Below are 26,640 nucleotides of genomic sequence, written 5' to 3'. Positions count from 1 at the left end.
CCCAGGCGGCCGCCCCCGCCCCCTCGGCGTCCGGCTCCCGCCCCCGGCTTCGCCTCCCGCTGCCGCCGCCGCCGACGCCGCCGCAGCCGCTACTGCCGCTGCCCCCGCTTCTCGCGGCCTGGGCCTCCCGCCGTCAGCATGCCACACGCCTTCAAGCCCGGAGACTTGGTGTTCGCTAAGATGAAGGGCTACCCGCACTGGCCAGCCCGGGTGAGGTCGCGCGGGAGATGGGGCCGGTGGGGGGGTGGGGCAGCGGGGGCCCCGGGCCTGAGGCAGGCGCGCACCGGGGGACAGCGGACGTCTGGCGCCTGAAGGAGCCGTGCCTCGGGGGTCTGGGGGACCTGGGGGTGTCCGGGGCCTGCAGGGACCGCGCCCCAGGGGTCTGGGGTGTCCTCGGCCGCAGGGAGCCGGGCCCTGGGAGTCTGGGGGTGTCCGGGGCCTGCAGGAGCCGCGCCCTGGGGGTCTGGGGGTGTCCAGGGCCTGCAGGAACGCCCTCTGGGGGGCTGGAGGTGTCCGGGGCCTGCCAGAGCTGCATCCCGGGCGTCTGGTGGGGGTTCTAGGTTGCACGGAGCCGCGTCTTTGGGGTCTTGGGGTGTCCGGAGCCTGCAGGAGACGCGCTCTGGGGGGTCTGGGGTGCCCGAGGCCTGCAGGAGCCGCACCCCGGGGTCTGGGTGTCCTGGACCTCAGGGAGCCGCGTCCTGGGGGTCTGGGGTGCCCGAGGCCTGCAGGAGCCGCACCCCGGGGTCTGGGTGTCCTGGACCTCAGGGAGCCGCGTCCTGGGGGTCTGGGGTGCCCGAGGCCTGCAGGAGCCGCACCCCGGGGTCTGGGTGTCCTGGACCTCAGGGAGCCGCGTCCCGGGGTTCTGAGGGTGTCCGAGGCCTGCAGGAGCCGCACCCCGGGGTCTGGGGCCCTTGGGCCTCAGGGGTCCTCGCCTAGGGGTTCTGAGGATGTCTGGGGCCTGAGAGACTCTCGCCCTCGGAGAATGGGAGTTCTGGGACTCAGGGAGCCGAGCCCTGTGAATCTAGGGGTGTCCTAGGCCTGAAGAACTGCGCCCTGGGGGTATGGGGATTTGGGGGTATCGAGCCTGAAGGAACCATCCACCAACGGTCTTGGGGTCCTGGGCCCAAGGAAGCTGTGCTCTGGGGGTCTAGGGGTGTCTGAGGCCTGAGAAATTTTTGCCCTGGGGGACTAGGGGTCTTGGATCTGAGAGAGGCGTGCCTTGGGGATCTGGGGGGTGTCTAGGGCCTGAGGTTGCCACGTCTTGGAGATTTGGGGGTGTCTGAGGCCTGAAGGAGCTGCACGCCAATGGTCTGGGGATCCTGGGCCAGAAGAAGCTGTGCCCTGGGGATCTAGAGGTGTCTGGGGCTTGAGAAACTCTCCCCGGGGGAGTCCTGGGCCTGAGGGAAATGCCCTCTTGGGGTCTGGGGGTGTCCTGGGCCAGAGGGTGCCATGCCTTGTGTATCTGGGGGTGTCCGGGGCACCAGGGCCTCAAAAAGTCACCAACAGGGTGTCTGGGAGGGTCTGGGACCTGAGGGACTCTTGCCTCAGGGTCTGGGGGTCCTAGGCCTGAAGGGTCAAGGTTCAAGTTTGAGCAGAACTGGGGAACTTGAGATTTGAGGCTAGGGGTGACATGTGATGCGGGGGGCCCCAGGCTGAAGTACTCCCTTGTGGAGAATCCCAGTTTTGAGAGGCTGGGGGGCTGACGGCCATGTGCTAGAGGTCCCGAGTTGGTGGATGCAGCCATGTGGGAAGGTTAAGGGTCAAGGCCAAGGGAACCTGGGACCCCTGAGTGAGGGACTGCGTGTGGGGGAATGGGGCTGGGGTCTGTTCACAGGTTCACTGTCGCTTGGGGAACCGGAACTTAGAATGAAGTTGGCATTGGGCCTGTTGGAGGACCCTGGGGACTGGCCCCCTGTGGGGAGGAGGATGTAGAAGCTGGTTTTGGGGAGACTTGAGGGTGGGGTGGTCCAACCCCAATGCTTGAAATGGAGACAGGCCTGGGCCCGGGGAACGGGGAGCGCATCTGAGGGAAGGGGCTGGCTGAGGGGACCTTGGGTACCCCTTTAGAGGAAGCTGGGGTCCTGAGGACCTGGATGGTTCCTGGTGACCTGGTCTGAAGGATGTCCCATGCCTGGGAGTCCCAGATATGCGGGTGGGTGAGTTCCAGGCCCTGAGAGGGGGGCAGGGATCCCAGGCTACTGTCATCTCCAGGTCTCAGGGATAAGTCTCCCAGGACTGAGATTGGTGGAATCTGCCCGGTAGGAGTGAGGAATTTGGCACGGGGTGGAAAGCTGGGGCAGCAGGGAGGGGCCGTGGAGGGGGAGGCCACACAGTGCCCAGGATGAGAACCATCCCAGGTCCGAAGCTGGCGCTGCCGCTAGGATAGGTGGACTGTGGGTGGGTCCTGGGTGAGGCAGGAGAAGCAGCAGCCCTGGGAGGCATGCCGGGCTGGTCCTCTGGTGGACTGAGTTTGGAATGCTTCTGTCGGGAGAGGGATGCTGTGGCTGGCTGCCCATGGCCGAGCCCAGGGGCCAGGGACTCTGAGGAAGTAGCCGAGAGAAGACTTGAGTGAGAGGAAAGCTGGGTGAGTGGGGCAGGGAAGATCAGGAGCCCCCAGAAGCTGGAGACACGGATGGGGAAGGAATGCGTTGGGGACTGGAGAAGCCCCTCGAGCCTGATGTGCTGGCGCAGACTTTCTTGGGAGAGACCAGAGCAATGCAACTTCACAGGGACTTGCTCCCTTTCCCAGCTCTCCTCTTCCCAGACCACTCGCTTTTCTCTCCCCAGTCCCCCCTTCCCCAGCCGGCTCTCCAAGCACCTGATTGGAAGTGAAGGGGCTGCTAGCCTCCTGTGGGGAGGTGACTGACAGCTGCCGTAGCCCATGGGCCTGCAGGGAGAGGGTGGGACTTCCTGGATGCTCAGGGCCGGCTCTTGCAGCCCACCCCCCACCCTCTGCATCCTTGGAGCTGCCAGCTGCATCCCCTGGGGGACCGCCCGCAAGCCCGTCTTTGCGGGAGGGGTCCCCAGGGAAGGTCCTGGGAGTCCATAGTTGCTGAGCCTGACCCCTCCCCCTGGTTGCTTCAGAGGGCCGGATCTGACTTTGCTCAGGTGGACCACCTGCCCTGGGGCCAGCTCTCTCCCTGGGGTCGGGGGAGATCTCTCTGGGTGGGGTACAGCTTTGCAGGGAGGGTACACAGAAGAATGCAGCTTCCTATTGGGAAGGGGCTTCTGCTTCCTGGGTTGAAGGCTTTCCTCCTCCCATGTGCTTTGCCCCAAGCCCCGTGGCTTGTTTCTTGGTGATTTCCTGGGTCATTGGGTAAAGCCTGACTGGCCTCTCACTGCAGATTGATGACATCGCTGACGGCGCCGTGAAGCCCCCACCCAACAAGTACCCCATCTTTTTCTTTGGCACACACGAAACGTAAGTGTCCCCTGCTGGGGCTTGGTTTTCTCCTCTAGTGCCTCCCGGGGTGGCCTCACTCACCTGGGACTGGCCACTGACTCCCTTTTCCAGAGCCTTCCTGGGGCCCAAGGACCTGTTCCCCTACGACAAATGTAAAGACAAGTACGGGAAACCCAACAAGAGGAAAGGCTTCAATGAAGGACTGTGGGAGATCCAGAACAACCCCCACGCCAGCTACAGCGCCCCTCCGGTGAGTACCCAGGGTGGAGCGCCAGCCTAAAGGGGGCTTCTGAGGGAAGAAGAGGCCGCCAGGTCAGGGTCTCTCCTCTGGGCGCTGTGGACATGTGGCGCTTGATCGTTCTCTGTGGTGGCGCGTTGTGGGCCCTGGAGGTGCTGAGCAGTGTCCCCACCCCATTCATGACGACAGGTGTCCCCAGACATTGCCCAGTGTCCCCTGGGTGGAGGGGGCGCAGTCAGCCCTGGTGAGAACCTCTGCTCTAGAATCAGCCCAGATTTTTTTTCTTTCTTTCTTTCTTTTTTTTTTTTGTTTTTGAGACAGTCTCACTCTGTCACCCAGGCTGGAGTGCAGTGGCAAGATCTCAGCTCACTGCAGCTTCCACCTCCCAGGTCCAAGCAATTCTCCTGCCTCAGCTTCCCGAGTAGCTGGGATTACAGGTGCCTACCAGCACACCTGGCTACTTTTTGTGTTTTTAGTAGAGATGTGGTTTTACCGTGTTGGCCAGGCTGGTCTTGAACTCCTGACCTCAGGTGATCTGCCCGCCACGGCCTCCCACGGTGTTGGGATTATAGGGATGACCCGCTGCGCCCAGCCAGTCCAAGTTTCTAACAGAGTGTTGTCATAGCTCTCATGAAACCTTTTATTTTCTTAGGAAGAGACATTTTTTCTTTGAGAACACCCCTCTCTTTCACTGTTACTGCAGATTTTAGAGGAGTGAAAAAGGCCGTAGTTTATAGATGTGAGAGTTCTCAGTCAGGTGGAAAAAACACCGAGAATCAGATGACATCTCGCTGGCAAATGGTTGTCTGGCAATATTCTGGGAAAGGAAGGAATTGAGAAAAGTAGAAACCAAATTGCTAAAAGGCCGTGGAAGGATGGGAGAAAGGTACCTTCCTCTGAGTATTTTGGGGTGAGATGGGGAGTGAGGAAACTGAGCTGGGGTTCTTTCCTCTGCTTTAGCCACACTGCTTTTGAGGTTTCTGTGAGAGGCTGGGGGCCAGGGGTAGCCCAGGCTTAGCAGGGGCGCACATGAAGTTGGTGAGGAGGCCCAGGGAACTGACCACAAGCTAGGGAAAGCTTGGCCACTGGGGAGGAAAAGGACACCCAGGTGCTCTGAGCCAAGGAAGGCAGGAGGGGCCCAGCCGTTGGCTTTTTCGAGTGGAGGATGGAGTCTCTTTGTGGTGCCTGTTCTTGCTTGCAAACCTGGGGTCTTGAGGCGGCCTGTCTGTGCCTCTCCTTCATCTCAGCCTGGGCTGGGTGGCACTTGTGAGCATTTGCTCCTGGATCCGCAGACGCTTCGGTGTTGACACCTGCCATGCGCACATGCTACGCTGGGGACTAGGAACACGGGATGAGTCAGGCACAGTCCTTGCCTTCTGGGAGCTCATGGTCCAGGACTGAGGATTCACTCAACAGATGTCTCTTGAGCGCTGAGGATCTGGTAGCCCCTTCTCAGGGGGCGGGGGCCTGCTGATGTTGCGTGTTGCTAGTATTTTACGCTAACACCCATGGTGTGTCTAGGAGACACACAGCTGGGTAGGTCGGAAATCCTTCAAGGTAGTTGAGTTTCATGGGATCTTTTCCTGGCCCCAGGTCAGGTTCTCTTTGGTTCTGTCCTGAGCTCACTACCTCCTGGTGAATCATCCCACCATCACCCCATTTAATATTTATTGGACACCTGCAGCTTGCTAAGCTCTGTAGAGAGGCCTGTCTTCGAGGAAACGAAATTAAACAAGCCCTTCACAGATCCCCCAAGATGAGAAGTAGCTTTAACTGAGGCCACTGCCGCTCTCAGCTCCTCTAGCCCATCTGTGCTTCCGAATGCAATGTGTGTTTACGGCGCAGGTTTCTGATTGGGCATGGTGGCTCAGGCCTGTAATCCCAGCATCTTGGGAGGCCAAGGTGGGTGGATCATGAAGTCAGGAGTCAAAGACCAGCCTGGACAAGATGGTGAAACCCTGTCTGTCATAAAAATGCAAAAATTAGCCAGACGTGGTGGCGCACGCCTGTAATCCTAGCTACGTGGGAGGCTGAGGCAGGAGAATTGTTTGAACCAGGGAGAGCAAGACTCTGTCTCACACACACAAAAAAAGAAAGATGCAGATTCCTGGACTTCCCCTAGAGGCGTAGATTTTAATCGTGTAGGATGGGAGCCTTGAAGTTTTACTTGCCAAGTTTTGTCCTGGATGCTTCTTATTTTTTTTTTTTTTTTGAGATGGAGCCTGATCCCGGCTCACTGCAACCTCCACTTCCTGGGTTCAAGCAATTTGCCTTCCTCAGCCTCCTGAGGTGCTAGGATTATAGGCACCCACCACCACACCCAGCTCATTTTTTGTATTTTTAGTAGAGTCAGGCTTTTACCATGTTGGCCAGGCTAGTCTCGAACTCCTGACCTTGTGATTCGTCCACCGCAGTCTCCCTAAGTGCTGAGATTACAGATCTGAGCCACCACGCCCTGTCCTTTTTTTTTTTTTTTTTTTTTTTTTCGCTACACATTCTCCCTCTGTCACCCATGATGGAGTGCAATGGTGTGATCTTGGCCCACTGTAACCTCTGCCTCCCTGGTTGAAGCAGTTCTTCTGGCTCAGCTCCCTAAGTAGCTAGGATTACAGGTGCCCACCGCCACACCCAGCTAATTTTTGTATTTTTGTAGAGACGAGATTTTAACCATGTCGGCCAGGCTGGTCTCGACCTCCTGACCTCAGATGATCCACCTACCTTGGCCAGTGTGCTGGGACTGCAGGCGTGAGCCACTGCGCTCGGCCTGTTGTGGATGCTTCGGACGTAGCCAGTACACATGCTGGCTTTTAGAAGCACAGCTTTATGGGAATCTGAGTAGTTTCTCTTTTGTTTTGAGACAGGGTATGACTCTATCGCCCAGGCAATCATGGCTCACTGCAGCCTCAACCTTCCAGGCTCAAATGATCCTCCCTCCTTAGCTTCCTGAGTAGCTGGGGCTACAGGTGTGTGCCACCACACTCAGCTAATTTTTGTTGTTGTTTTTTTTTGAGATGGAATCTTGCTCTGTTACTCAGGCTGGAGTATGGTGGTGCAATCTTGGCTCACTGCAACGTCCGCCTCCTGGCTTCAAGCAAGTCTCCTGCCTCAGCCACCTGAGTAGCTGGGACTACAGACACATAACCCCCTGCTTGGCTAATTTTTTGTATTTTTAGTAGAGACGGGGTTTCACCGTGTTAGCCAGGAAGGTTTCAATCTCCTGACGTTGTGATCCACTTGCCTTGGACTCCCAAAGTGCTAGGATTACTTTGTGAGGCACCATGCCTGGCTAATTTTTGTATTTTTAGGAAAGATAGTAGAGACGGGGTTTCACCATCTTGGCCAGGCTGAGTCTTGAACTCCTGACCTTGTGATCCACCCACCTCCGCGTTACAAAGTGCTGGGATTACAGGCATGAACCACCGCATCTCGCCTTTTTTTTTTTTTTTTGAGACGGAGTTTCACCCTTGTTACCCAGGCTGGAGTGCAATGGCGCGATCGCGGCTCACCACAACCTCCGCCTCCTGGGTTCAAGCAATTCTCCTGCCTCAGCCTCCTGAGTAGCTAGAATTACAGGCACGTGCCACCATGCCCAGCTAATTTTTTGTATTTTTAGTAGAAACGGGGTTTCACCATGTTGACCAGGATGGTCTCGATCTGTCGACCTCGTGATCCACCCGCTTTGGCCTCCCAAAGTGCTGGGATTACAGGCTTGAGCCACCGCGCCCGGCGTTTTTTTTTTTTTTTTTTTTTTTTTTTTTTTTTTTTAAGCTGGAGTTTTGCTCTTGTTGCCCGGTCTGGAGTGCAATGGCGCGATCTCGGCTCACCACAACCTCCGCCTCTTGAGTTCAAGAGGTTGTCCTGCCTCAGCCTCCCGAGTAGCTGGGATTTCAAGTATGTGCCACCAACCCGGCTAGTTTTTGTATTTTTAGTAGTGATGGGATTTCTCCATGTTGGTCAGGCTGGTCTCGAACTCCTTACCTCAGGTGATCTGCCCGCCTTGACTTCCCAAAGTGCTGGGATTACAGGCGTGGGGAACTGCGCCTGGCCAAGGGCTCATTCTTGTATCTTTCTTTTTCCTTTTTTTCCTTCAAATTCCTTTTTACCATTTCTCTGTACATTCTCATTCTTTTAGCAGCCTTAGTGCAACTAGTAATGCCACCGAGAGTGGTCTGGGTCCCATCCCCTCGAGAAGCCAGTAGCTGAAAAATGGTAGTCTGGCCTGGTTCCAGTGGCATTGTCTTTTGGTCCTCAGAGTAATCCTGAGAGTGGCCCAGGTGGGAGGTATTTGTTCCATTGATTGAGCAGAATGAGACTCAAGGGTGTGCTCAGATGGGCCGATCATGGTGGCTTATGCCTATAACCTCAGCACTGTGGGAGGCCAAGCGGGGGAGGATCACTTCAGGTCAGGAGTTCGAGACCAGCCTGGTCAACATGGCGAAACCCTGTCTCTACCAAAACTACAAAAGCTAGGTGGTCTCACGCCTATAATCCTAGCACTTTGGGAAGCCAAGGAGGGTGGATCACCCGAGGTTAGGAGTTCGAGACCAGCCTGGCCGACATAGTAAAACCTGATCTATACAAAACAAAAGTTAGCCAGGTGTGGTGGTGGGTACCTGTAATCTCAGCTACTCAGGAGACTGAGACAGGAGAATCGCTTGAACTTGGGAGACAGACACTGCAGTGAGCTGAGATTGCACCATTGTACTCCAGCCTGGGCAACAAGAGCAAAACTCCATCTCAGAAAAGAAGAAGTGGGAGCTGAGGCCAAGAGCCAGAGGTATGGGCAGGTGGGCCTGGGAGCCAGTCCTGACTCTGCCCTGTGCTCACAGGGAATCTTGACCATTGAGCTGTCCCCCTTCAGATGTCCCTCCTCTCTGAGCCTCAGTTTCCTTTTCTTCTTCTTCTTTTTTTTTTTTTTGAGACTGAGTCTCACTCTGTTGCCCAGGTTGGAGTGCAATGGCATGATCTTGGTTCATGGCAGCCTCCACCTCCTGGGTTCAAGTGATTCTCCTGCCTTGGCCTTCCCAGTAGCTGCGATTACAGGTGTCCGTCACCACATCCGGCTAATTTTTGTGTTTTTAGTAGAGGTTTCACTGTGTTGGCCAGGCTGGTCTCGAACTCCTGACCTCAGGTGATCCTCCTGCCTCGGCCTCTCGAAGTGCTGGGATTACAGGTGTGAGCCACTGTGCCTGGCCCTCAGTTTCCTCATCTTGAGGATTTGGAAGTGCTGGCCTCTCAGTGGGCTCCTGGGAGAATCCAGTGAGAAGATGCATGTTGACACGAAGCACTCTGGGGAATGGTGGAGGGGATACTTGGGAACAGGGAAGCAGAGCTGGATTTGATCTTCCCTTTTCCAATTTAGTCACCCCCCTGCGCTGATCCCTGAAGAGACAGTGAGAGAAATGAGCTGTTCCCCTCATTCTCTCAGCCGGGTGGACTGGAATTTGGCTGGTTTTGGCCTTTGATTGCTGGGTTCTTCTCTGTACCTCCAGCATTCGTGTCCTCCGGACCTCTTGGTGTGGGTTAGATTTCCTAAAACCTTTGCTGTAAGGCAGTTCGACCCCAGGATACCCAGAGGTTCCGGCTTTATCCACATGCACAATGTAGAGGAAGTCACTTCCCTCCCAGAGACTCAGTTTCCCTACCTGTGGGACATGCACGGTTTTCCCAACTGCCTGATGGGGCTGCAGAAGCACAGAGTGGGTGACAGGTGGTCAAAAGCAAGGAGGGTTTTTTTGTTTTGTTTTGTTTTTTTGGAGGCGGACTCTTGTTCTGTTGCCCAGGCTGGAGTGCAATGGCGTGATCTTGGCCCACTGCAACCTCTGCCTCCTGAGTAGCTGGGACTACAGGCGTGTGCCACCATGCTCGGCTAAGTATCGTATTTTTTAGTAGAAGTGGGGTTTTGCTATGCTGACCAGGCTGGTCTTGAACTCCTAACCTCGTGATCCACCCGTGTCAACCTTCCAAAGTTCTGGGATTACGGGTGTGAGCCACCTTGCCCAGCCAGAGAAGCCTTTTCAATGAGGAGTGGCTGTGGTCCAGGCTTCTGTGCCACGGCCGACCAGGCTTGCATCTCAGGTCTGCAGTTACTCACTGTGTGATCCTGAGCTGTTAGTGAACCTCTCTCTGCCTTTTTCCTCGTCTGCAAAATTAGGCTGCTCATTCCTAGTGGTTACATGGGGCATTGATACATCCCACAATTGGCCGTGGCTCCTAGGTTGCTGGAACTCACCAGCTCCTCCTGCGTAAGATTCTGGGGCATCAGGGGTGGGACTAGGTGGAGGGGGCCACCAGGAAGGAACCTGGGTCTCCTCCTCTCTGAGCTACTACTCCCTACCCCCAGCCCTTCCCTCCTTACCAGAGATGCTCCAAAGAGAAACCCCAAGTGTGCGAACCCTCCTCCGAAGACTCTGTGGGCGAGGCGTGGTGGAGACCCACCTCGAGAGCGTTATTACTCTCAGTGTTCTCCGTTTGGGGCCTGACCTACTTAGTCTTACCCTTTTTAATCTTGTCAAAAATTATACAGACAGGGCACTGTCGCTGTGCCACGGGCCACGATGACACAAGGGAGACAGAACGTGCTCACAGCCGAGCAGTGAGGGTGCCGCCACACCTGGTTCTGATTCTCCTGGTGTGCTGAGTGGGGACCGTTAGCCTGCATCTGTGTGCGGAGGATGGTGTGCGCCTGCTATGGGCTCCTGGTCTGGGAGGAACATGCTGAGCTGGGAGGGAGCAGGGAAACTGAGGAAGAGCCGTGGTTCCCTCCAGTGGTTCCCTCCTCCTGGCCCTCTCTCCTGACCAGCGCTGACGCCCACATTCCTCAGCCCCCACTTCCGTTCTGTCCCGGCATCACTACTTGCACTGGCATGGCCTGCACCGTGTCCTCCCTGCTCCCTCTGGCCCGGCTGCAACACCCGGGCACAAATGTGGGCCTCGCTCTGCCTGTCCTTGGCCTCACTGCCTCTGAGCCCCATGACATGCCTCTCACCCATTCTCACACCCTCATCTCCTCCGCCTCGCTCTCTCCTGGCCACCGTGTGTGCTCACTGCAACCTGTTGCATGCCATCTTGGTCATCACACCAGGAGAATGCGGCTTTTTTGTTTCATAATTTTTTTTTTCTTTTATGAGACGGAGTCTTGCTTGTCGCCGAGGCTGGAGTGCAGTGGCAATCTCAGCCCACTGCAACCTCCACCTGCCGGGTTCAAGTGATTCTTGTGGCTCAGCCTCCTGAGTAGCTGGGACTACAGGCGTGCACCACCACACCCGGCTAATTTTTGTATTTTTAGTAGAGACGAGGTTTCACCACATTGGCCAGGCTGGTGTCGAACTCCTGTCCTCAGGTGATCTGCTTGGTGCGGCCTCCCAAAGCATTTCTTTTTTTTTTTTTTTTTTTTTTTTCCGAGACGGAGTTTCACTCTCGTTACCCAGGCTGGAGTGCAATGGCGCGATCTCGGCTCACCGCAACCTCCGCCTCCTGGGTTCAGGCAATTCTCCTGCCTCAGCCTCCTGAGTAGCTGGGATTACAGGCATGCACCACCACGCCCAGCTAGTTTTTTGTATTTTCAGTAGAGACGGGATTTTACCATGTTGATCAGGATGGTCTCTATCTCTCGACCTCGTGATCCACCCGCCTCAGCCTCCCAAAGTGCTGGGATTACAGGCGTGAGCCACCGCGCCCGGCCAAGCATTTCTTGACCTCTTGCCGTGGTCTGGGCGCTGTCCTAGGTGCTCCACCTCCACTTCCACGTCTTCCTAGTCACAGGCCTCTGAGGTCAAGACAGCCATCCCCATTGCCGGGATATGGTCACTGAGGCACAGAGAGGTTGAAGTCACTTGCCCCAGGTTTAACCCTGAAGCCTGTGGCCCGAACCCAGTGCCCACCATACTCGAATCCATCTCACTCTCCTGCCTTCGTTTTTTGGCCTTTCTGGGCCTTGAAAAAGAAAAAAAGTTTCCCCATTTGTAAAGCCAGGAGACTGCGCCCTGACGTTCAGGGTCTTGCGTCTGGTGTGTGTCCTCTGGGTCACCGTCCTGATCGGGGAATCCACTCAAGACAGGTGGTGATGTGCGCTCTCTGCCCCAACTCCCACAGCCAGTGAGCTCCTCCGACAGCGAGGCCCCCGAGGCCAACCCCACCGGCGGCAGTGATGCTGATGAGGACGACGAGGACCGGGGGGTCATGGCTGTCACAACGGTGACCGCCACAGCTGCCAGCGACAGGATGGAGAGTGACTCGGACTCAGACAAGAGCAGTGACAACAGCGGCCTGAAGAGGAAGACGCTGGCGCTAAAGGTAGGGGAGGACCGTGGCGGGCTGGCCCTTCGTCCCCTCACTCTGATGCCCGCCTGGCAGCCTGCTCTCCATCCCCTGCATCCCCACCTTTTTTTTTTTTTTGAGACAAGGTCTAACTCTCACCCAGGCTGGAGTGCAGTGGTGCGATCTCGGCTTACTGCAACCTCTGTTTCGCGGGTTCAAGCGATTCTCCTGCCTCAGTCTCCCTAGTAGGTGGGATTATAGGCACCCGCCACCACGCCTGAGTAAGTTCTGTATTTTTAGTAGAGATGGAGTTTCACCATGTTGGCCAAGTTAGTCTTGAACTCCTGACCTCAGGTGATCCATCTGCCTTGGCCTCCCAAAGTGCTGGGATTATAGGCGTGAGCCACCGCGCCCCCGTCCACCTTTTACTCTGTCACCCAGGCAGGTGGCACCATCTCGGCTCACTGCAACCTCCGACACCCAGGTTCGAGCAGTTATCTTGCCTGAGCCTCCCCAGTAGCTGGGATTATGGGCAACCACTGCCACACCTGGCTAATTGTTTTGTTTTTGAGATGGAGTCTCACTGTGTCACCAGGCTGGAGTGTGGTAGCATGATCTCAGCTTACTTCAACCTTTGCCTCCAGGGTTTAAGTCATTCTTCTGTGTCAGCCTCCTGAGTAGCTGGGATTACAGGCGTGTGCCATCATGCCTGGCCAATTTTGTATTTTTAGTAGAAACGGGGGTTTCGGCATGTTGACCAGGCTGGTCTCGAACCCTTGACCTCAGGTGATCCACCTGCTTCACCCTCCCAAAGTGCTGGGATTAGAGGTGTGAGCCATGGTACCTAGCCCCTTTCTTTAATATAAGTGTTTTTCAGTATGCATTTTTTAAAAAAATTGCGTTCTAATCCACGTATCATGAGATTTTTTTCCTTCCTAAGTATGTAATCCAGTGGTTTTTAGTGTGTTCACAGAATTGTGCAATCATTACCATTATTCCAGATTTCCTTCACCCCAAAAAGAAACCTGGTCACCATCAGCTGTCGCCCTGCAGCCCCTCCTCTGGCCCCTGGCACCCACGCACCCCTTCCTGCCTCTGTGGAGGGGCCTGTCCTGGACATTTCATAGAAATGGGATCTCACACTGCCTGGCCTTTGTGCCTGCCTTCCCTCACTGAGCCTGAGGTCCTCAGGTGCATCTGCGCTGCGGCCCGGGTTGGCTCCATTCCTTTTCCTGGCTGGGTCGGATTGCAGTGTGTGGAGGAGACACGGTGTGGCGATCCCTGTGTCTGTGGCCAAGTTGGGTTGTTTCTACTTTTGGGCTATTACAGATCAGGCTGTCTTGAATATTTCTGTACAAGTTCTTGTGTGGATGTGTGTTTTCCATTCTCCTGGTATATAATATCTTCTGCCTTCTGACCACTTCTAACTATTTGGGTGCAGAAAGAAAGGACAAGATTCCAGCAGCAACTTCTTTTTTCTTTTTTTTTTTCCATTTGAGATGGAGTCTTGCTCTGTTGCCAGGGTGGAGTATAGTGGCATGATCTCAGCTCACTGCAAACTCTGCCTCCCGGGTTCAAGCAATTCTCTTCCCTCTGCCTCCCTAGTTGCTGGGTTTACAGGCGCCCTGCCACTACACCCGTCTAATTTTGTGGTACTTTTAGAAGAGACAGGGTTTTCCATGTTGGTCAGGCTGGTATCAAACTCCCAGCTCAGGTGATCTACCCACCTGGTCTCCCAAAGTGCTGGGATTACAGGATTGGGCCACCACGCCCAGCCTACTTCTAACTATTCAGGTGCAGAAAGAAACAGATTCCAGCAGCAAATTCTTTGGATAGAGTAAGGTGTAGTTTGTATTATTTTTTGAAATAACATTTGCTTTTGATTCTAAAATGATAAACCATGTTTACGGTAGATAACTTAGAAAATAGAAAAGACATAGGGAAGCTAGAAAAATACCTGTAATATAATATATGAGGAGTTTTGGAGCCAAGCAAAGATTATTTCCTTGTTTGTGTTGCACATGGCGGGGTGTGTGTCTCTGTGTGTGTGTGTGTGTGTAGAGTACAGAATAGGCAGTATACCACATAATATGTATTTGTTTTTGTTTTTGTTTTTGTTTTTTACCTAATACTGTATTTCCTTGTCATTACATATTGTTTCATTTTATTTTATCTCTGGGATGGGATCTCGCTGTGTTGCCCAGGCTGGTGTGCAGTGGTGCAGTCATAGCCCACTGTAGCCTCCAATTCCTGGGCTCAAGTGATCTCCTTCAGCCTCCCCCGTAGCTGGGACTATCAGTGGTCACCACTACATCTAGATAATTATTTATTTTTGATAGAGAAAAATACAGAAAAATATTTCTAAAAATAGTTTTGTCGCTGAGTACAGTGGCCCACACCCGTAATCCCAGCGCTTTGGAAGGCCGAGGCAGGCAGATCACGAGATCAAGAGATCTAGACCATCCTGGCCAACATGGTGAAACCTTGTCTCTCCTAAAAATGCAAAAATTAGCTGGGTGGTGGCATGTGCCTGTAGTCCCAGCTACTCTGTAGGCTGAGGCAGGAGAATTGCTTGAACCCAGGAGGTGGAGGTTGCAGTGAGCTGAGATCGTGCCACTGCACTCCAGCCTGGCGCCTGGTGACAAGAGTGAGACTGTCTCCAAAAAGAAAAAAAAGTTTTGTCTAGAGATGGGGTCTTGCTATATTGCCCGGGCTGGTTTCAAATTCCTGGGCTCAAGTGATCCTCCCACCTTGGCTTCCCAAAGTGCTGGGTTTACAGGTGTGAGCCACTGTGTGTGGTCTGTGTTTGTTTGTTTGTCATTTATTAAGACAGGGTTTCACTCTGTCGCCTAGGCTGGAGTGCAGTGGTGTGATCTTGGCTCACTGCAACCTCTGTCTCCCAGGTTCAAGCAATTCTCCTGCCTTCCAAGTAGCCGGGACTACAGATGTGCACCACCACATGCAAATAATTTTTGTATCTTTAGGAGAGATGGAGTTTCACCATGTTGGCAAGGCTGGTCTCGAACTCCTGACCTCAAGTGGTCTGCCTGCCTCACCCTCACAAACTGTTAGGATTACAGGCATGAACCACTGCACTTGGACTTACTTCTTTATTTTATTTATTTATTTATTTATTTATTTATTTTGAGATGGAGTTTCGCTCTTGGTGCCCAGGCTGGAGTGCAATGGCATGATCTCAGCTCACTGCAACCTCCACCTCCTGGGTTCAGGCAATTCTCCTGCCTCAGCCTCCTGAGTAGCTGGGATTACAGGCACATGCCACCATGCCCAGCTAATTTTTGTATTTTTAGTAGAGACGGGGTTTCACTATGTTGACCAGGATGGTCTTGATCTATTGACCTCATGATCCACCCGCCTCAGCCTCCCAAAGTGCTGGGATTACAGGCGTGAGCCACCGCGCCCGGCTACTTCTTTATTTTTAAACTAGTCCCCTTTGAAGGGACCATGTTGTTTTTTTGTTTTTTTTCTTTTTTGGAGACAGAGTTTTCCTCTTGTTGCCCAGGCTGGAGTGCAATGGTGTGACCTGGGCTCACCGCAACCTCCGCTTCCCGGGTTCAAGCAATTCCCCCTGCTCAACCTCCTGAGTAGCTGGGATTACAGGCATGTGCCACTGCACCAGCTAATTTTTGTATTTTTAGTAGAGATGGGGTTTCTCCATGTCAGTCCGGTTTATGTTCAACTCCTGACCTCAGGTGATCTGCCCACCTCAGCCTCCCAAAGTGCTGGGATTACAGGTGTGAGCCACCACGCCTGGTCTATATACAGAACTTTCTTGTCTTCCCAAGCTCAAATGTTGTCCAGTGAAACACTCCCTCTCTACCCTCCTCCGCAGCCCCTAGTGCCAGGCTAGTCTACATCCTGCTTTCTGTCTCTGTGAGCCTGGTGGCTCTAGAGACCTCCAGTTAGAGTGTGTCTTTCTGTGAGTGGCTGCTTTCCCCAAGGTTCAGGATCCCTGGCTCTGATGAGGTTCTCACAGGCTTCTTGGCCCCCCAGGGGGGTTCTAGAGCTCAGCAATTGTGGGTGATGGGCAGTCAGGTGGGGGCTTCCTGCCAGGAGCCTGGCCTTCCCGTCACTGAGCATTCAGGCGGTTCTCCTTGCAGATGTCGGTGTCAAAACGGGCCCGAAAGGCCTCCAGCGACCTGGATCAGGCCAGCGTGTCCCCCTCCGAAGAGGAGAATTCGGAAAGCTCATCTGAGTCAGAGAAGACCAGCGACCAGGTGGGCCAGCGGTCAGCTCTTGGGAGGGCAGGGAAGCGCGGTGGCCGCTGCGGGACTGGTTCAGCTCACTTCTCCCCTAGGACTTCACACCTGAGAAGAAAGCGGTGGTCCGGGCGCCGCGGAGGGGCCCCCTTGGGGGACGGAAAAAAAAGGTAATGCGCGCTTCACCGTTTCCTGTGGTCACTCGTGGGGCACCTTTGTGGTCTCCAGCACTGTCCCCTGGGTAGGGGCGTGCCCTTTCTAAAGGGGATGGGACCTGGGCTGCAGGGGACCCCAGAGGACCACGTCTGCCCTGAGCACCAGTGAAAAGTGCAGATTCCCAGTCCTACCATGGCTCACCTTGCTATGGCCGCACTGCACCCGGGAGCCCACCATCCGATTTGTAGAGGGGGATTCTGGGATGTCAGCATTGGAAGGGAGTAAGGCAGTTCTGAGGCGTCTGTATGAGAGCGAGAGAGCGAGAGGAGAGAGAGGTGTGCACTGGTGCGAGTATGAGCGTAGCGTGTGTGTGTTCTGTTTATGTGCACGGTACCCATGTGCTCTGTGTGTGTGTGTGTGTGGACTCACGCATGCATGTTTGTGATCATGTACATGTGTATGTGTGTGGTGTGTGTGGAGATTGTGGGCCCGTGTTGTGTGTGCACATGTTCCTGTGTGTTTTGGTGCCTGTGTATGCGTGTTTGTATGCTGTGCCTCCCTTCTGTGTGTGTGTTGTGCCCGTGTGTGCTGTGTTCCTGTGTGTATATATGGTGCCTGTGTGTGTGCATGTGTGTCCCTGTGTGCACAGTGTGTTTGTGTATCTTTGTGTGTGTGCATTGCATTGTGTTTTGCTGTATGCGTATGGTGTGTGTTTGTATCTTGCGTGTGGTCTGTGTGTATGGTATGTGTGTTTTTTGTGTTTGTGTTTCTGTGGTGTCTGCATGGCGTGTGTGGTATATGTTGATTGTGTGTGTGTGTGTGTGTGTGTGTGTGTGTGGTCTATGGGTCTGGTGTGTCTCTGGTGTGTATCTGTGAGTGTCTGCTGTGTGTTGTTTTGGTATGTTTGCTGTGTTGTCTGTGTTTGTGGTGTGTGTTGTCTGTGGTGTGTGTGTTTGTGTGTTTGCTGTGTGTTGTCTTTGTGTTTGTGGTGTGAGTTGTCTGTGTGGTGTGTATGTGTTGTATGTGTTGTCTTGTGTGTGGGTGTTGTCTGTGTGTTGTTTTTGTGTGTGCGGATGGTGTGCTTGTGTGTGCGGATGGTGTGTTGTCTCTGTGTGTGTATGGCATGTGTTGTCTGCGTTTGTGTGTGTGTGTTGTTTTTTTGTCTTATACATAATGTGTGGTGTGTGTTTGTGTGTGTATGGTGTCTGTTATCTGTGTGTGTAATGTGTGTGTTGTATGTGGTGTATGTGTTGTCTGTGTTTTGTGTGTTATATGTAATGTGTGGTGTGTGTGTATTTGCGTATGGTGTCTGTAGATTGTATTGTGTTGTGTGTTGTCTTTGTGTTTTGTGTGTATTATATGTAATGTGTGATGTTTGTGTGTTTGCATATGGTGTGTGGTGTGTTGTCTGTGTGTGTGTGTTGTGTGCGGCATGTGGTGTGTTTCATCTGTGTATTGTGTGTGTTGTCTGGTGTGTTGTGTGTTGTTTGTGTTGCCTGTGGTCTGTTTCATCTGTATGGTGTGTGTGTGTGTCGTCTGTGGGTTGTGTGTGTTGTCTGTGGTGTGTGTGTTTCGTCTGTGTGTTGTCTGGTATGTTGTGTGGTGTGTGTGTGTGTTGCCTGTGGTGTGTGTTTTGTGTGTGTTTTTTTGTGTTGTCTGGTATGTTGTGTGTGGTGTGTGGTGTGTGTTGCCTGTGGTGTGTGGTGTGTGTGCTTCATCTGTGTGTTGTGTGTGTTGTCTGGTATGTTGTGTAGTGTGTGTGTGTGTTGCATGTGACGTATGTTTCGTCTGTGTGTTGTGTGTTTTCTGGTATGTTGTGTGTGTCTGGTATGTTGTGTGGTATATGTGTTGTGTGTGGTGTGTTGTGTGTGTTGCCTGTGGTGCGTGGTGTGTTTCGTCTGTGTCGTGTGTCTTGTCTGCTGTGTTGTGTGTGGTGTGTTATATGTATTGTCTGGTATGTTGTGTGGTGTGTGTTGCCTGTGGTGTGTGTTTCCTCTGTGTGTTGTGTGTTGTCTGGTATGTTGTGTGTGTGTTGCATGTGGTGTGTGGTGTGTTTTGTCTGTGGTGTGTGTTGTCAGTGTGTTGCCTGTAGTGTGTGGTGTGTCTATAGTGTGTGTGTGTGTTGTCTGGTATGTTGTATGGTGTGTGCGGTGTGTGTGTTTTGTTTTGTGTGTGTGCCTGTGGGTTGTGGTGTGTGTGTTGTATGTAGTGTGTGTGTGTGTGTTGTGTATTGTCTGGTATGTTGTGTGGTGTGTGTGTTGTGGTGTGTGTGTGTGTGGTGTGTGTGTGTTGCCTGTGGTGTGTGGTGTGTGTGTTTGGCCGGGTACTCGGAGGAGGGGGAAGGTGGCAGAGCAGAGCAGCTTGTTTGGCGTGGCCTCCACACAAGATTCTGCACAAAGAAAACCGGGGTCTCAAGTACCCCCGCTCCACGACCAGGAAGAGGAGGTGAAAGGCCCAGCAGCTCCCGCTGTGCCCAGGGCCGCCGGAGAGCCGGGTTTTCACGTGGGTGGAGGTGGGTTTGTGGATGGACGGCGCCGGGAGCTGGGTCGTGAGCCGAGGCCCGCAGAGCCTGGCGGTGGCCGGGTGGCCCCGCTTCTCACAGAGGGGCTCCTCATGCTCAGGCCTGTCCCTGCTTCTCCCCAGAAGGCGCCGTCAGCCTCCGACTCGGACTCCAAGGCAGATTCGGACGGGGCCAAGCCTGAGCCGGTGGCGGTGGCGCGGTCGGCGGCGTCGTCCTCTTCCTCGTCGTCCTCCGACTCAGACGTGTCCGTGAAGAAGCCTCCGAGGGGCAGGAAGCCAGGTAGGGCCCTGGCGCTCGCCTTCTGCCTCCCTGCGGCCCTCACATCTCTTGGCAGGCCCATGCCCGGGCACACCCAGGCAGCCCCCTGGTCACTTGGAGCTCTGGGTGGGAAGGTCACCCCTCCTTCTTTTCTTGCAGCTGAGAAGCCTCCCCCAAAACCCCGAGGGCGGAAACCGAAGCCCGAACGCCCTCCGTCCAGCTCCAGCAGCAACAGGTGGGTGCGGGGGCCGGGTCCCCTCTGGTGGCTCCTCCGTCAGCTAAGGGGCAGGGCGGGCTCCCGAGAAACGGAGGTGCCCAGCGGCCCCCTCTGTCCCCAGTGACAGCGACGAGGTTGACCGCATCAGTGAGTGGAAGCGGCGGGACGAGGCCCGGCGGCGCGAGCTGGAGGCCCGGCGGCGGCGCGAGCAGGAGGAGGAGCTGCGGCGGCTGCGGGAGCAGGAGAAGGAGGAGAAGGAGCGGAGGCGCGAGCGGGCCGAGCGCGGGGAGGCCGAGCGGGGCAGCGGCGTCAGCAGCGGCGACGAGCTCAGGGACGATGACGAGCCCGTCAAGAAGCGGGGACGCAAGGGCCGGGGCCGGGGACCCCCGTCCTCGTCCGACTCCGAGCCAGAGGCCGAACCGGAGAGAAAGGTGAGCCCAGGAGGCCGGCCGGGACTCCCTGCCTTCCCTCCACACGTTTACTGAGCGCATGCCTACTGGGTACAAGAACGTGTTCCAGGTTCCGGGACACAGATCAGGAACGCAGTTCATGGGCCCAGAGACCCTGTCCTGCAGGAGGTAACGTTCACAGGAGGGAGGGGGCTGGGCACGGTGGCTCATGAGTGTTATCCCGGTACTTTGGGGTAACTGAGGTGAGAGGATTACTTGAGCTCAGTTTGAGACCAGCCTAGGCAAGAGAGAGAGACCCCATCTCTATACAAACCTTAGAACAGTGAGCCAGGCGTGGTGGTGTGTGCCTGTAGTCCCAGCTACTCAGGAGACTGAGGCGGGAGGATTGCTTGAGCCCAGGAGTTGGAGGCTGCAGTGAGCGGTGATCAGTCCACTGCACTCCAACCTGTGCCACAGAGCCCTGTCTCAAAACGAGGACAGGAGCTATACAGATGACAAGGTGAGGGTGGTGCGTGCTGTCACGGCGTGTGTGCTGCTAAGGAGGAGGGTGAAGTGTGGTATGGGGTTTCTGTTTTTTTTTTTTTAAGATGGGGTTTCATCATGTTGGTCAGGCTGGTCTTGAATTCCCGACCTCAGGTGATCCACTTGCCTTGGCCTCCAAAGTGCTTGGATTACAGGCGTGAGCCACCATGCCCGGCCTTCTGTTGCTTTTTTGAGTCCTGTTCTGTTGCCCGGCTGGAGTGCTGTGGTGCAAACTCGGCTCACCTCTACCTCTGCCTCCCTGGTTCAAGCAATTCTCCTGCCTCAGCCTCTTGAGTAGCTGGGATTGCAGGCATGTGCCACCACGCCCAGCTAATTTTTATATTTTTAGTAGAGATGGGCTTTCCCCGTGTTGGCCAGGCTAGTCTCGAACTCCCAACCTCGTGATCCGCCCGCCTCGGCCTCCCAAAGTGCTGGGATGACAGGTGTGAGCCACTGCACCTGGCCATGTTTCTGTTTTAAATAGGGTAGACCTTGAAGGTGTGAGCAGACTCTCAGGGCTTGCGTTTAGGTTTAAGTGAGGCTCTGAATGCAGGGAGGGGATCTGTCATGACTCCTGGGACGGGAAGCATTCTAGGCAGGAGAAGCAGCTCGCGTAAAGGCCCGGAGAACAGCGCCTGGCGTGCCAGAGCAACAGCAAGGTGGCCCCTGCGACTGGAGGAGAGGGAGGAGGGGAGAGAGGGAAAAGGTGGGGGGGGGGTGGCGGGAGAGGATAGGGCAGGCTGTGCAGGGCCATGTGGGCTGCAGGGAGGATTTGGGCTTTGACCCTGAGGGAAGTGGGAGCCATGGAGGGCAGTGGGCTGGGGAAGGATGGGCCTGCACTCAGGTGCTCTTGGTTGCCCTCTGGCTGCCATTATGTGCAGCTGGCAGGTGAGCATGGGAGCAGGTAGGAGACCTCCTAGGGTGGCGACTGTCCTGTACCATGTGTGGGTCTGTGGGCCCTCTTGCCCCTCTACACTCCTGGAGATTCAGGCAGTATGGTCTGAATCCAGTCTGTCCAGGATTCCAGTCTGAATCCTGGGCCCCTGGACTCCACAGGATGGTGCCTGTCGTGCCAGGCCTGCCTTCTTTGGGGAATGCAGAAAGAACGCCATCTTCTCTCTGTCACTCCCTTCGTCACAGAAAGGGGACCAAAGTCCTGGTGTGGGAGGCATTCCTGCCACAGCCAGGGCTGCTGGGCAGGAGGAGAGCAGGGGCTGCCCCTCCTCCGGGTGCTCCCCCACTCCGTGGGGCTGCCCCTCCACCGGGTGCTCCTCCACTCCGTGGGGCTGCCCCTCCGCCGGGTGCTCCTCCACTCCGTGGGGCTGCCCCTCTGCCGGGTGCTCCTCTGCTGGCTCCAGGAACCCTACGATCCACTTGGGACCTGAGAAGCCACTGCCAGGCACAGCCTGGACACTGGGTTCCCCCCTCGCCCTCCGCCATCCTGCCCCAGCACCTTGCAGCAGTGTGGAGGGTGGCAGGAAGGGTTGAACTGCCTCTGCTAGTGGGATGGGTTAGGGGTCTGGGCAGTGCCCTCTTCCCACCGCTCCAGTGCCTTTTCCTGACTGCCGTAGGCCAAGAAATCAGCCAAGAAGTTGCAGTCCCTAAGCACAGAGCCTGCCAGGAAACCTGGCCAGAAGGAGAAGAGAGCGCGGCCCGAGGAGAAGCCTCGAGCCAAGTGAGTCCTGCCCCGCCGCCTCCACACCCTGGGGGCCCTGCACTCCGCAGCCCTCCCCACTCACAGGGGCAGCCCCACCTCCCAGCTCAGCCTTGGAGCGGGATCTCGGTGAAGTTCCTGGTTCTCGGGTTGTGTGCGTTCTGTAGGAACCACTGCTGTGGGACTGGAGCCTTTCTCTACCCCAGGGGTGTCCCCCAGTGATTCTGCCCCCAGGGACACTGGGCCCCGTCTGGGGACATCTGTGGTTATCATGATTGGGGGTGCTCCTGGCATGGGGTGAGTGGAGGCCAGGGATGCTGCTCAGTGCCCTGCAGTGCTCAGGTTGGCCCCACCCCAGTCCAGCCCCAGTGTCCACAGAGCAGAGGAGGAGGGAGGAACCGGGCCTAGGGGCTTTCGTCTTGCTCTCCATGTGGTTGGGAGACAGAGCTTATCTCCCTGCTCACTTTCTAAATGGCATCTGGCCTCGGGGGGACAAACCTGCTTGAGAGAAGATGGCAGGTGGGTACGGCGGTGTCGGGGTGCAGAGCGGCTTGTGGCACTGAGCCTCAGCGATGGTTCTTCCCCCCTCCCCCTGCATGCGTGTCACCCTTGAGGGCTTTTTCCTAGCTCGCTGACTTGGGTGGACATAGCAGCCCTTGGCCACATGAATGAGGGAAAGAATCCTGGGATTTCATAAGAACCAGGGTAAAGGCTTGGCATGTGGTCAGCTCAAGGCCTGTGGCCGCCCTGGTCTGCCCTAGGCCTAGGTCGTGGTGGGGCCTTCACTTTCCTGTTTCTCAGGTTAGCTCCCAGGGCCTCCCAGGGTTTTCTTCCGCAGTGGGTTTGGGTCTCCCTTCGAGCGCCAGCCCCTTGGTGGTAGAGCAGCAGTGGCTGGGCCCGAATGAGGGGGACCGCCTCTCCGCAGGCCTGTGAAGGTGGAGCGGACCCGGAAGCGGTCCGAGGGCTTCTCGCTGGACAGGAAGGTGGAGAAGAAGAAAGGTGAGGTCTGCTGCCCAGCTATGCTCAGACCGAGTTAGCCGAGGGGAGCCGGGCAAGTCGGGGCGGGGTCGGCCTGTCCTGCCTGTCCCTAGAGAGGGTGCTCAGCACTTCCTCGGCTGGCCCGCGCAGGGGTCCCTGCAGGGGTTGGGGTGGAGCATGCAGACCTGGGGCCCCCACGACAGCTCCTCCAGCGGCTCTCCCCTGCCCGGGCCCACGTGGTGCTCTCTCCCCTGGCCCAGAGCCCTCTGTGGAGGAGAAGCTACAGAAGCTGCACAGTGAGATCAAGTTTGCCCTGAAGGTCGACAGCCCGGTAAGATCCTCAGAGCCCTGGTCACAGAGCAGCTTCGGCTCTTGAGCCAATCAGTCCTCACTGCCACCTCTTGGCGGGGCTACCTTAGAAGTCTTGGGAAACTGAGGCAAAGCCAGGGTCCTGCAGGTGGGTGGGCCTGAGGTCCGTGTTCCCATTGCTAGTGAGCACGTGGGATCTCCTGGCCAAGAGCCCTGGGGGAGCTGGTCCTGACATGCAGTGCCCAGCTTTCCCGGCAGGTGGCGCCGTGGAGGCCCCCAGTGCTAACCCCCAACATTCCCAAGTATCTGCCTGTCCCTGCAGGTCCCCGTCAACTGGGCATGCGTGGGGACTGTTCTGCAGCTTCAGCTCCCCTCAGGGAGAGCCCAGGATGTCCTCCTCTGCCTGCTGGGACCCCTGGGGACCCCGTGGCACCCCTTGGCCAGGCCATCCCCCTTACTCTCGTCCCACCCTGCAGGACGTGAAGAGGTGCCTGAATGCCCTGGAGGAGCTAGGGACCCTGCAGGTGACCTCACAGATCCTCCAGAAGAACACAGATGTGGTGGCCACCTTGAAGAAGGTATGGTGGGAACCAGAGGTGCAGGGTGCCGGCTGGGGGGCTGCCCTGGAGTGCAGGCCCCCAGGGAGTTCTTATTGGGGCAGCCAGAAGGCCGAGGGCTGTTGGGTAGAAATGCAGAAATGCCTGGTGCGGGCCCGGCATGGTGGCTCATGCCTATAATCCCAGCACTTTGGAAGGCTGAGGCAGGCGCACCATGAGGTCAGGAGTTTGAGACTAGCCTGACCAACATGGTGAAACACCGTCTCTACTAAAAGTAAAAATTACCTGGGTGTGGTGGCAGGTACTCATAGTCCCAGCTACTCAGGAGTCTGAGGCAAGAGAATCGCTTAAACCCAGGAGGTAGAGGTTGCAGTGAGCCCAGATCATGCCACTGCACTCCAGCCTGGTGACAGAGCGAGACTCCATCTCAAAAATAAAAGCTCAGAGCTGTGCTCCTGGAAGGTGCCTCTGGAGGGGGGCATTGCTGGGGGCGGGGCTCAGGCCAGGGCTAGGGCCAGCTGCACTTGGGTGAGCCAGGTCTCCTCTCTTGGTGGCCAGATTCGCCGTTACAAAGCAAACAAGGACGTGATGGAGAAGGCGGCAGAAGTCTACACCCGGCTTAAGTCAAGGGTCCTGGGCCCAAAGATCGAGGCAGTGCAGAAAGCGAACAAGGCTGGGACAGAGAAGGAGAAAGCTGAGGAGAAGCTGCCCGGAGAGGAGCTGGCCGGGGAGGAGGCCCCCCAGCAGCAGGCGGAGGAGGAGCCCAGTACTGGTAAGGGGCGGGAGGGGCGGCCCTGAACCTCGGTCTTCGCTGAAGAAACAGATGCTTTGCAGAACATTCTAGAAGGGGAGCACAGCTCTGCTCTCTGCCCTGAACCCACCAGTGTTGTGTCCCTTTAGGGGTCTCTGTGCAGACCCAGCTTTCATCCATGGGGCAGCTAGTGAGGGGTGTTCAGGCCCCACTGTGTGCTGGGCAGCCAGGGTGCAGGCCACTGGGGGCTCCTGCCGGAAGGGTGACAGGGACAGTGCATCACACACGCCTCCACCGCTTCCAGGTTCAGGATGCCTGTAGATGGGGGGCACTCCGTGCAGCGGGGACAAAGAGTCGGGGATTCTTCAGAGAGGCAGTCAGCAGAGGTTTGCTGGTGAGGGCTTTAGGGTGGGTGCCTTTGCTTGCCTGGTGGGCTGACAGGCGACGGGGCATGTCCCTCAGGGCTGCTGGGCTGTCATGGCTCCATTATGGGTGCTCAGAGCAGCCCTTTGGTGGTGAGATGGGCGCGCTTGGGATTGGGCTTCATGGCCTGGGGCAGCTGAAGCCTGGTGGTTTTTTTTTCCCCCCATGTTGGGGTCTCGCTCTGTCCCCCAGGCTGGAGTACAGTGGTATGATCACAGCTCTCTGCAACCTTGCCGGCCTGGGCTCAAGCCATCCTCCCACCTCAGCCTCCTGAGGAGCTGGGATTATAGGCCCACATCACCACACCCTGCTGATTTTTGTCATTTTTGAGGAGACGGGGTTTTTGCCATGTTGCTCAGGCTGGTCTTAAATTCCCTGGGCTCAAGCCATCCTCGAGTCTTGGCTTCCCACGTGCTGGGATTGTGAGCCCCCTCGCCTGGCCTCATCTTGCTTTGACTCTCCCAGGCTGCAGTGGTCTTCTCCCAGAGCTGCCCACGTTCCATCATTTTTTGGGCCCCCAGTTGTCCAGGCCACTGTGGCTGGGGCTGGGGCTGGGGCGGGCTGCAGGATGGGACCATGAAGAGCCCGGCCCTCCCTGCGGGAGCTCTCAGACCAGATGGGGGAGCCGAGTTCACTGCACTTGGGCAGGTGCTAGGGTCCAGGTGGCTGGGGACGCATGGGTCCACGGCACCCAGCTTGGCACCTGGTCCAGTACTCGAGGTGGAAGGGTTCTGGGGTTTCCAGGCAGATCCCAGCAGTGCCCTGAGACCCCTCTGTCCCACCCAGATCTCTCCGCCCCGGTGAACGGCGAAGCCTCTTCGCAGAAGGGGGAGAGCATGGAGGACAAGGAGCATGAGGAGGGTCAGGACTCGGAGGAGGGGCCGAGACGCGGCTCCTCTGAAGACCTGCACGAGTGAGTGTCCCGGGGCGGGAGGGCGGCCTCCTGAGAGGCTGCGGCATGACAGGAGCCGCCGGTTCCTCTGGGAAGGGTCCAGGCGTATTACCCCGACTCAGGGACCTTCCACCGAGGCAGCTCCAGGGCTGTGAGCTGCCTGCACCCAGCCTCCTAGGAAGGTGGCTTTTGGCTGAGCCTGCAGGGTAGCCCAGGTGGGCGCTCAGCACAGACACCCGGCCACCTGACGGTGCCAGTGCCCATCACTGTGGCCCGCTGTCTGGCACAAGGCGTGGAGTTCCTCGCTTACCCAGCAGCTGCCCTGTGCTGGGCCTGGATGGTCCAGCCTGGGGACCCCGGAGATGTTTGTGGTCTCTGGTGGCAGAAGACAGGCTGGTACTCGAGCCCCAGGTGCCACAAATGGAGCACACTGCTCCAGGCCTGTCCCCACTCAACCGACCCACGGGCAGGGCAGGGCAGGGCAGGGTGTTCTCACACTGCCTTCGCTGTTCCCACCAGCAGCCTGCGGGAGGGCCCTGACCTGGACAGGCCTGGGAGCGACCGGCCGGAGCACGAGAGGGCGCGGGGGGACTCGGAGGCCCTGGATGAGGAGAGCTGAGCCGAGGGCCCCAGGGCCCAGCCCTTGCCCCAGCTCAGCCCGCCGCAGGCTGTCCGTCTCCTTCCCCAGCTGGCGGGAGAGCAGAGCGAGAACTGTGGGGAAGCGCCGTGCTGTTTGTATTTGGTCCCTTGGGTTTTTTTTCTGCCTAATTTCTGTGATTTCCAAGCACCATGAAATGATGATAAAGGGTTTTTTAATGAAACAGAAATCACATTTATTGGCTTTGGTTTTCTAGCAGTGCTGGTACAGCGGG

The 26,640-nt window shown here is 56.4% G+C and overlaps 1 protein-coding gene across 2 annotated transcripts; it reads left to right on the top strand.

The window, feature by feature from the left end:
* On the top strand, nucleotides 1-26,600 carry HDGFL2 (HDGF like 2). Of its 2 annotated transcripts, none has more exons than XM_039465621.2 (16): nucleotides 1-210; nucleotides 3,345-3,421; nucleotides 3,515-3,653; nucleotides 11,736-11,936; nucleotides 16,022-16,138; nucleotides 16,219-16,290; nucleotides 18,920-19,076; nucleotides 19,215-19,290; nucleotides 19,394-19,703; nucleotides 21,776-21,879; nucleotides 22,784-22,857; nucleotides 23,097-23,167; nucleotides 23,622-23,723; nucleotides 24,261-24,474; nucleotides 25,663-25,789; nucleotides 26,291-26,600. In XM_039465621.2, the coding sequence occupies exons 1-16, from the start codon at nucleotides 139-141 to the stop codon at nucleotides 26,385-26,387; spliced, it is 2,010 nt and encodes a 669-aa protein (XP_039321555.2). In that variant the 5' UTR covers nucleotides 1-138; the 3' UTR covers nucleotides 26,388-26,600. The 2 variants fall into 2 exon arrangements, with proteins under 2 accessions (XP_039321555.2, XP_039321554.2); XM_039465620.2 differs by having other exon boundaries at nucleotides 2-210; nucleotides 26,288-26,600.
* The last annotated feature ends 40 nt before the right edge of the window (nucleotides 26,601-26,640 follow it).

The sequence above is a fragment of the Saimiri boliviensis genome, chromosome 14 (assembly GCF_048565385.1).
Source record: "Saimiri boliviensis isolate mSaiBol1 chromosome 14, mSaiBol1.pri, whole genome shotgun sequence".
NCBI classification, from domain to species: Eukaryota; Metazoa; Chordata; class Mammalia; order Primates; family Cebidae; genus Saimiri; species Saimiri boliviensis.
Note: the sequence above shows the minus strand (reverse complement) of the source record. Positions and strands in the feature narration are given on the sequence as shown.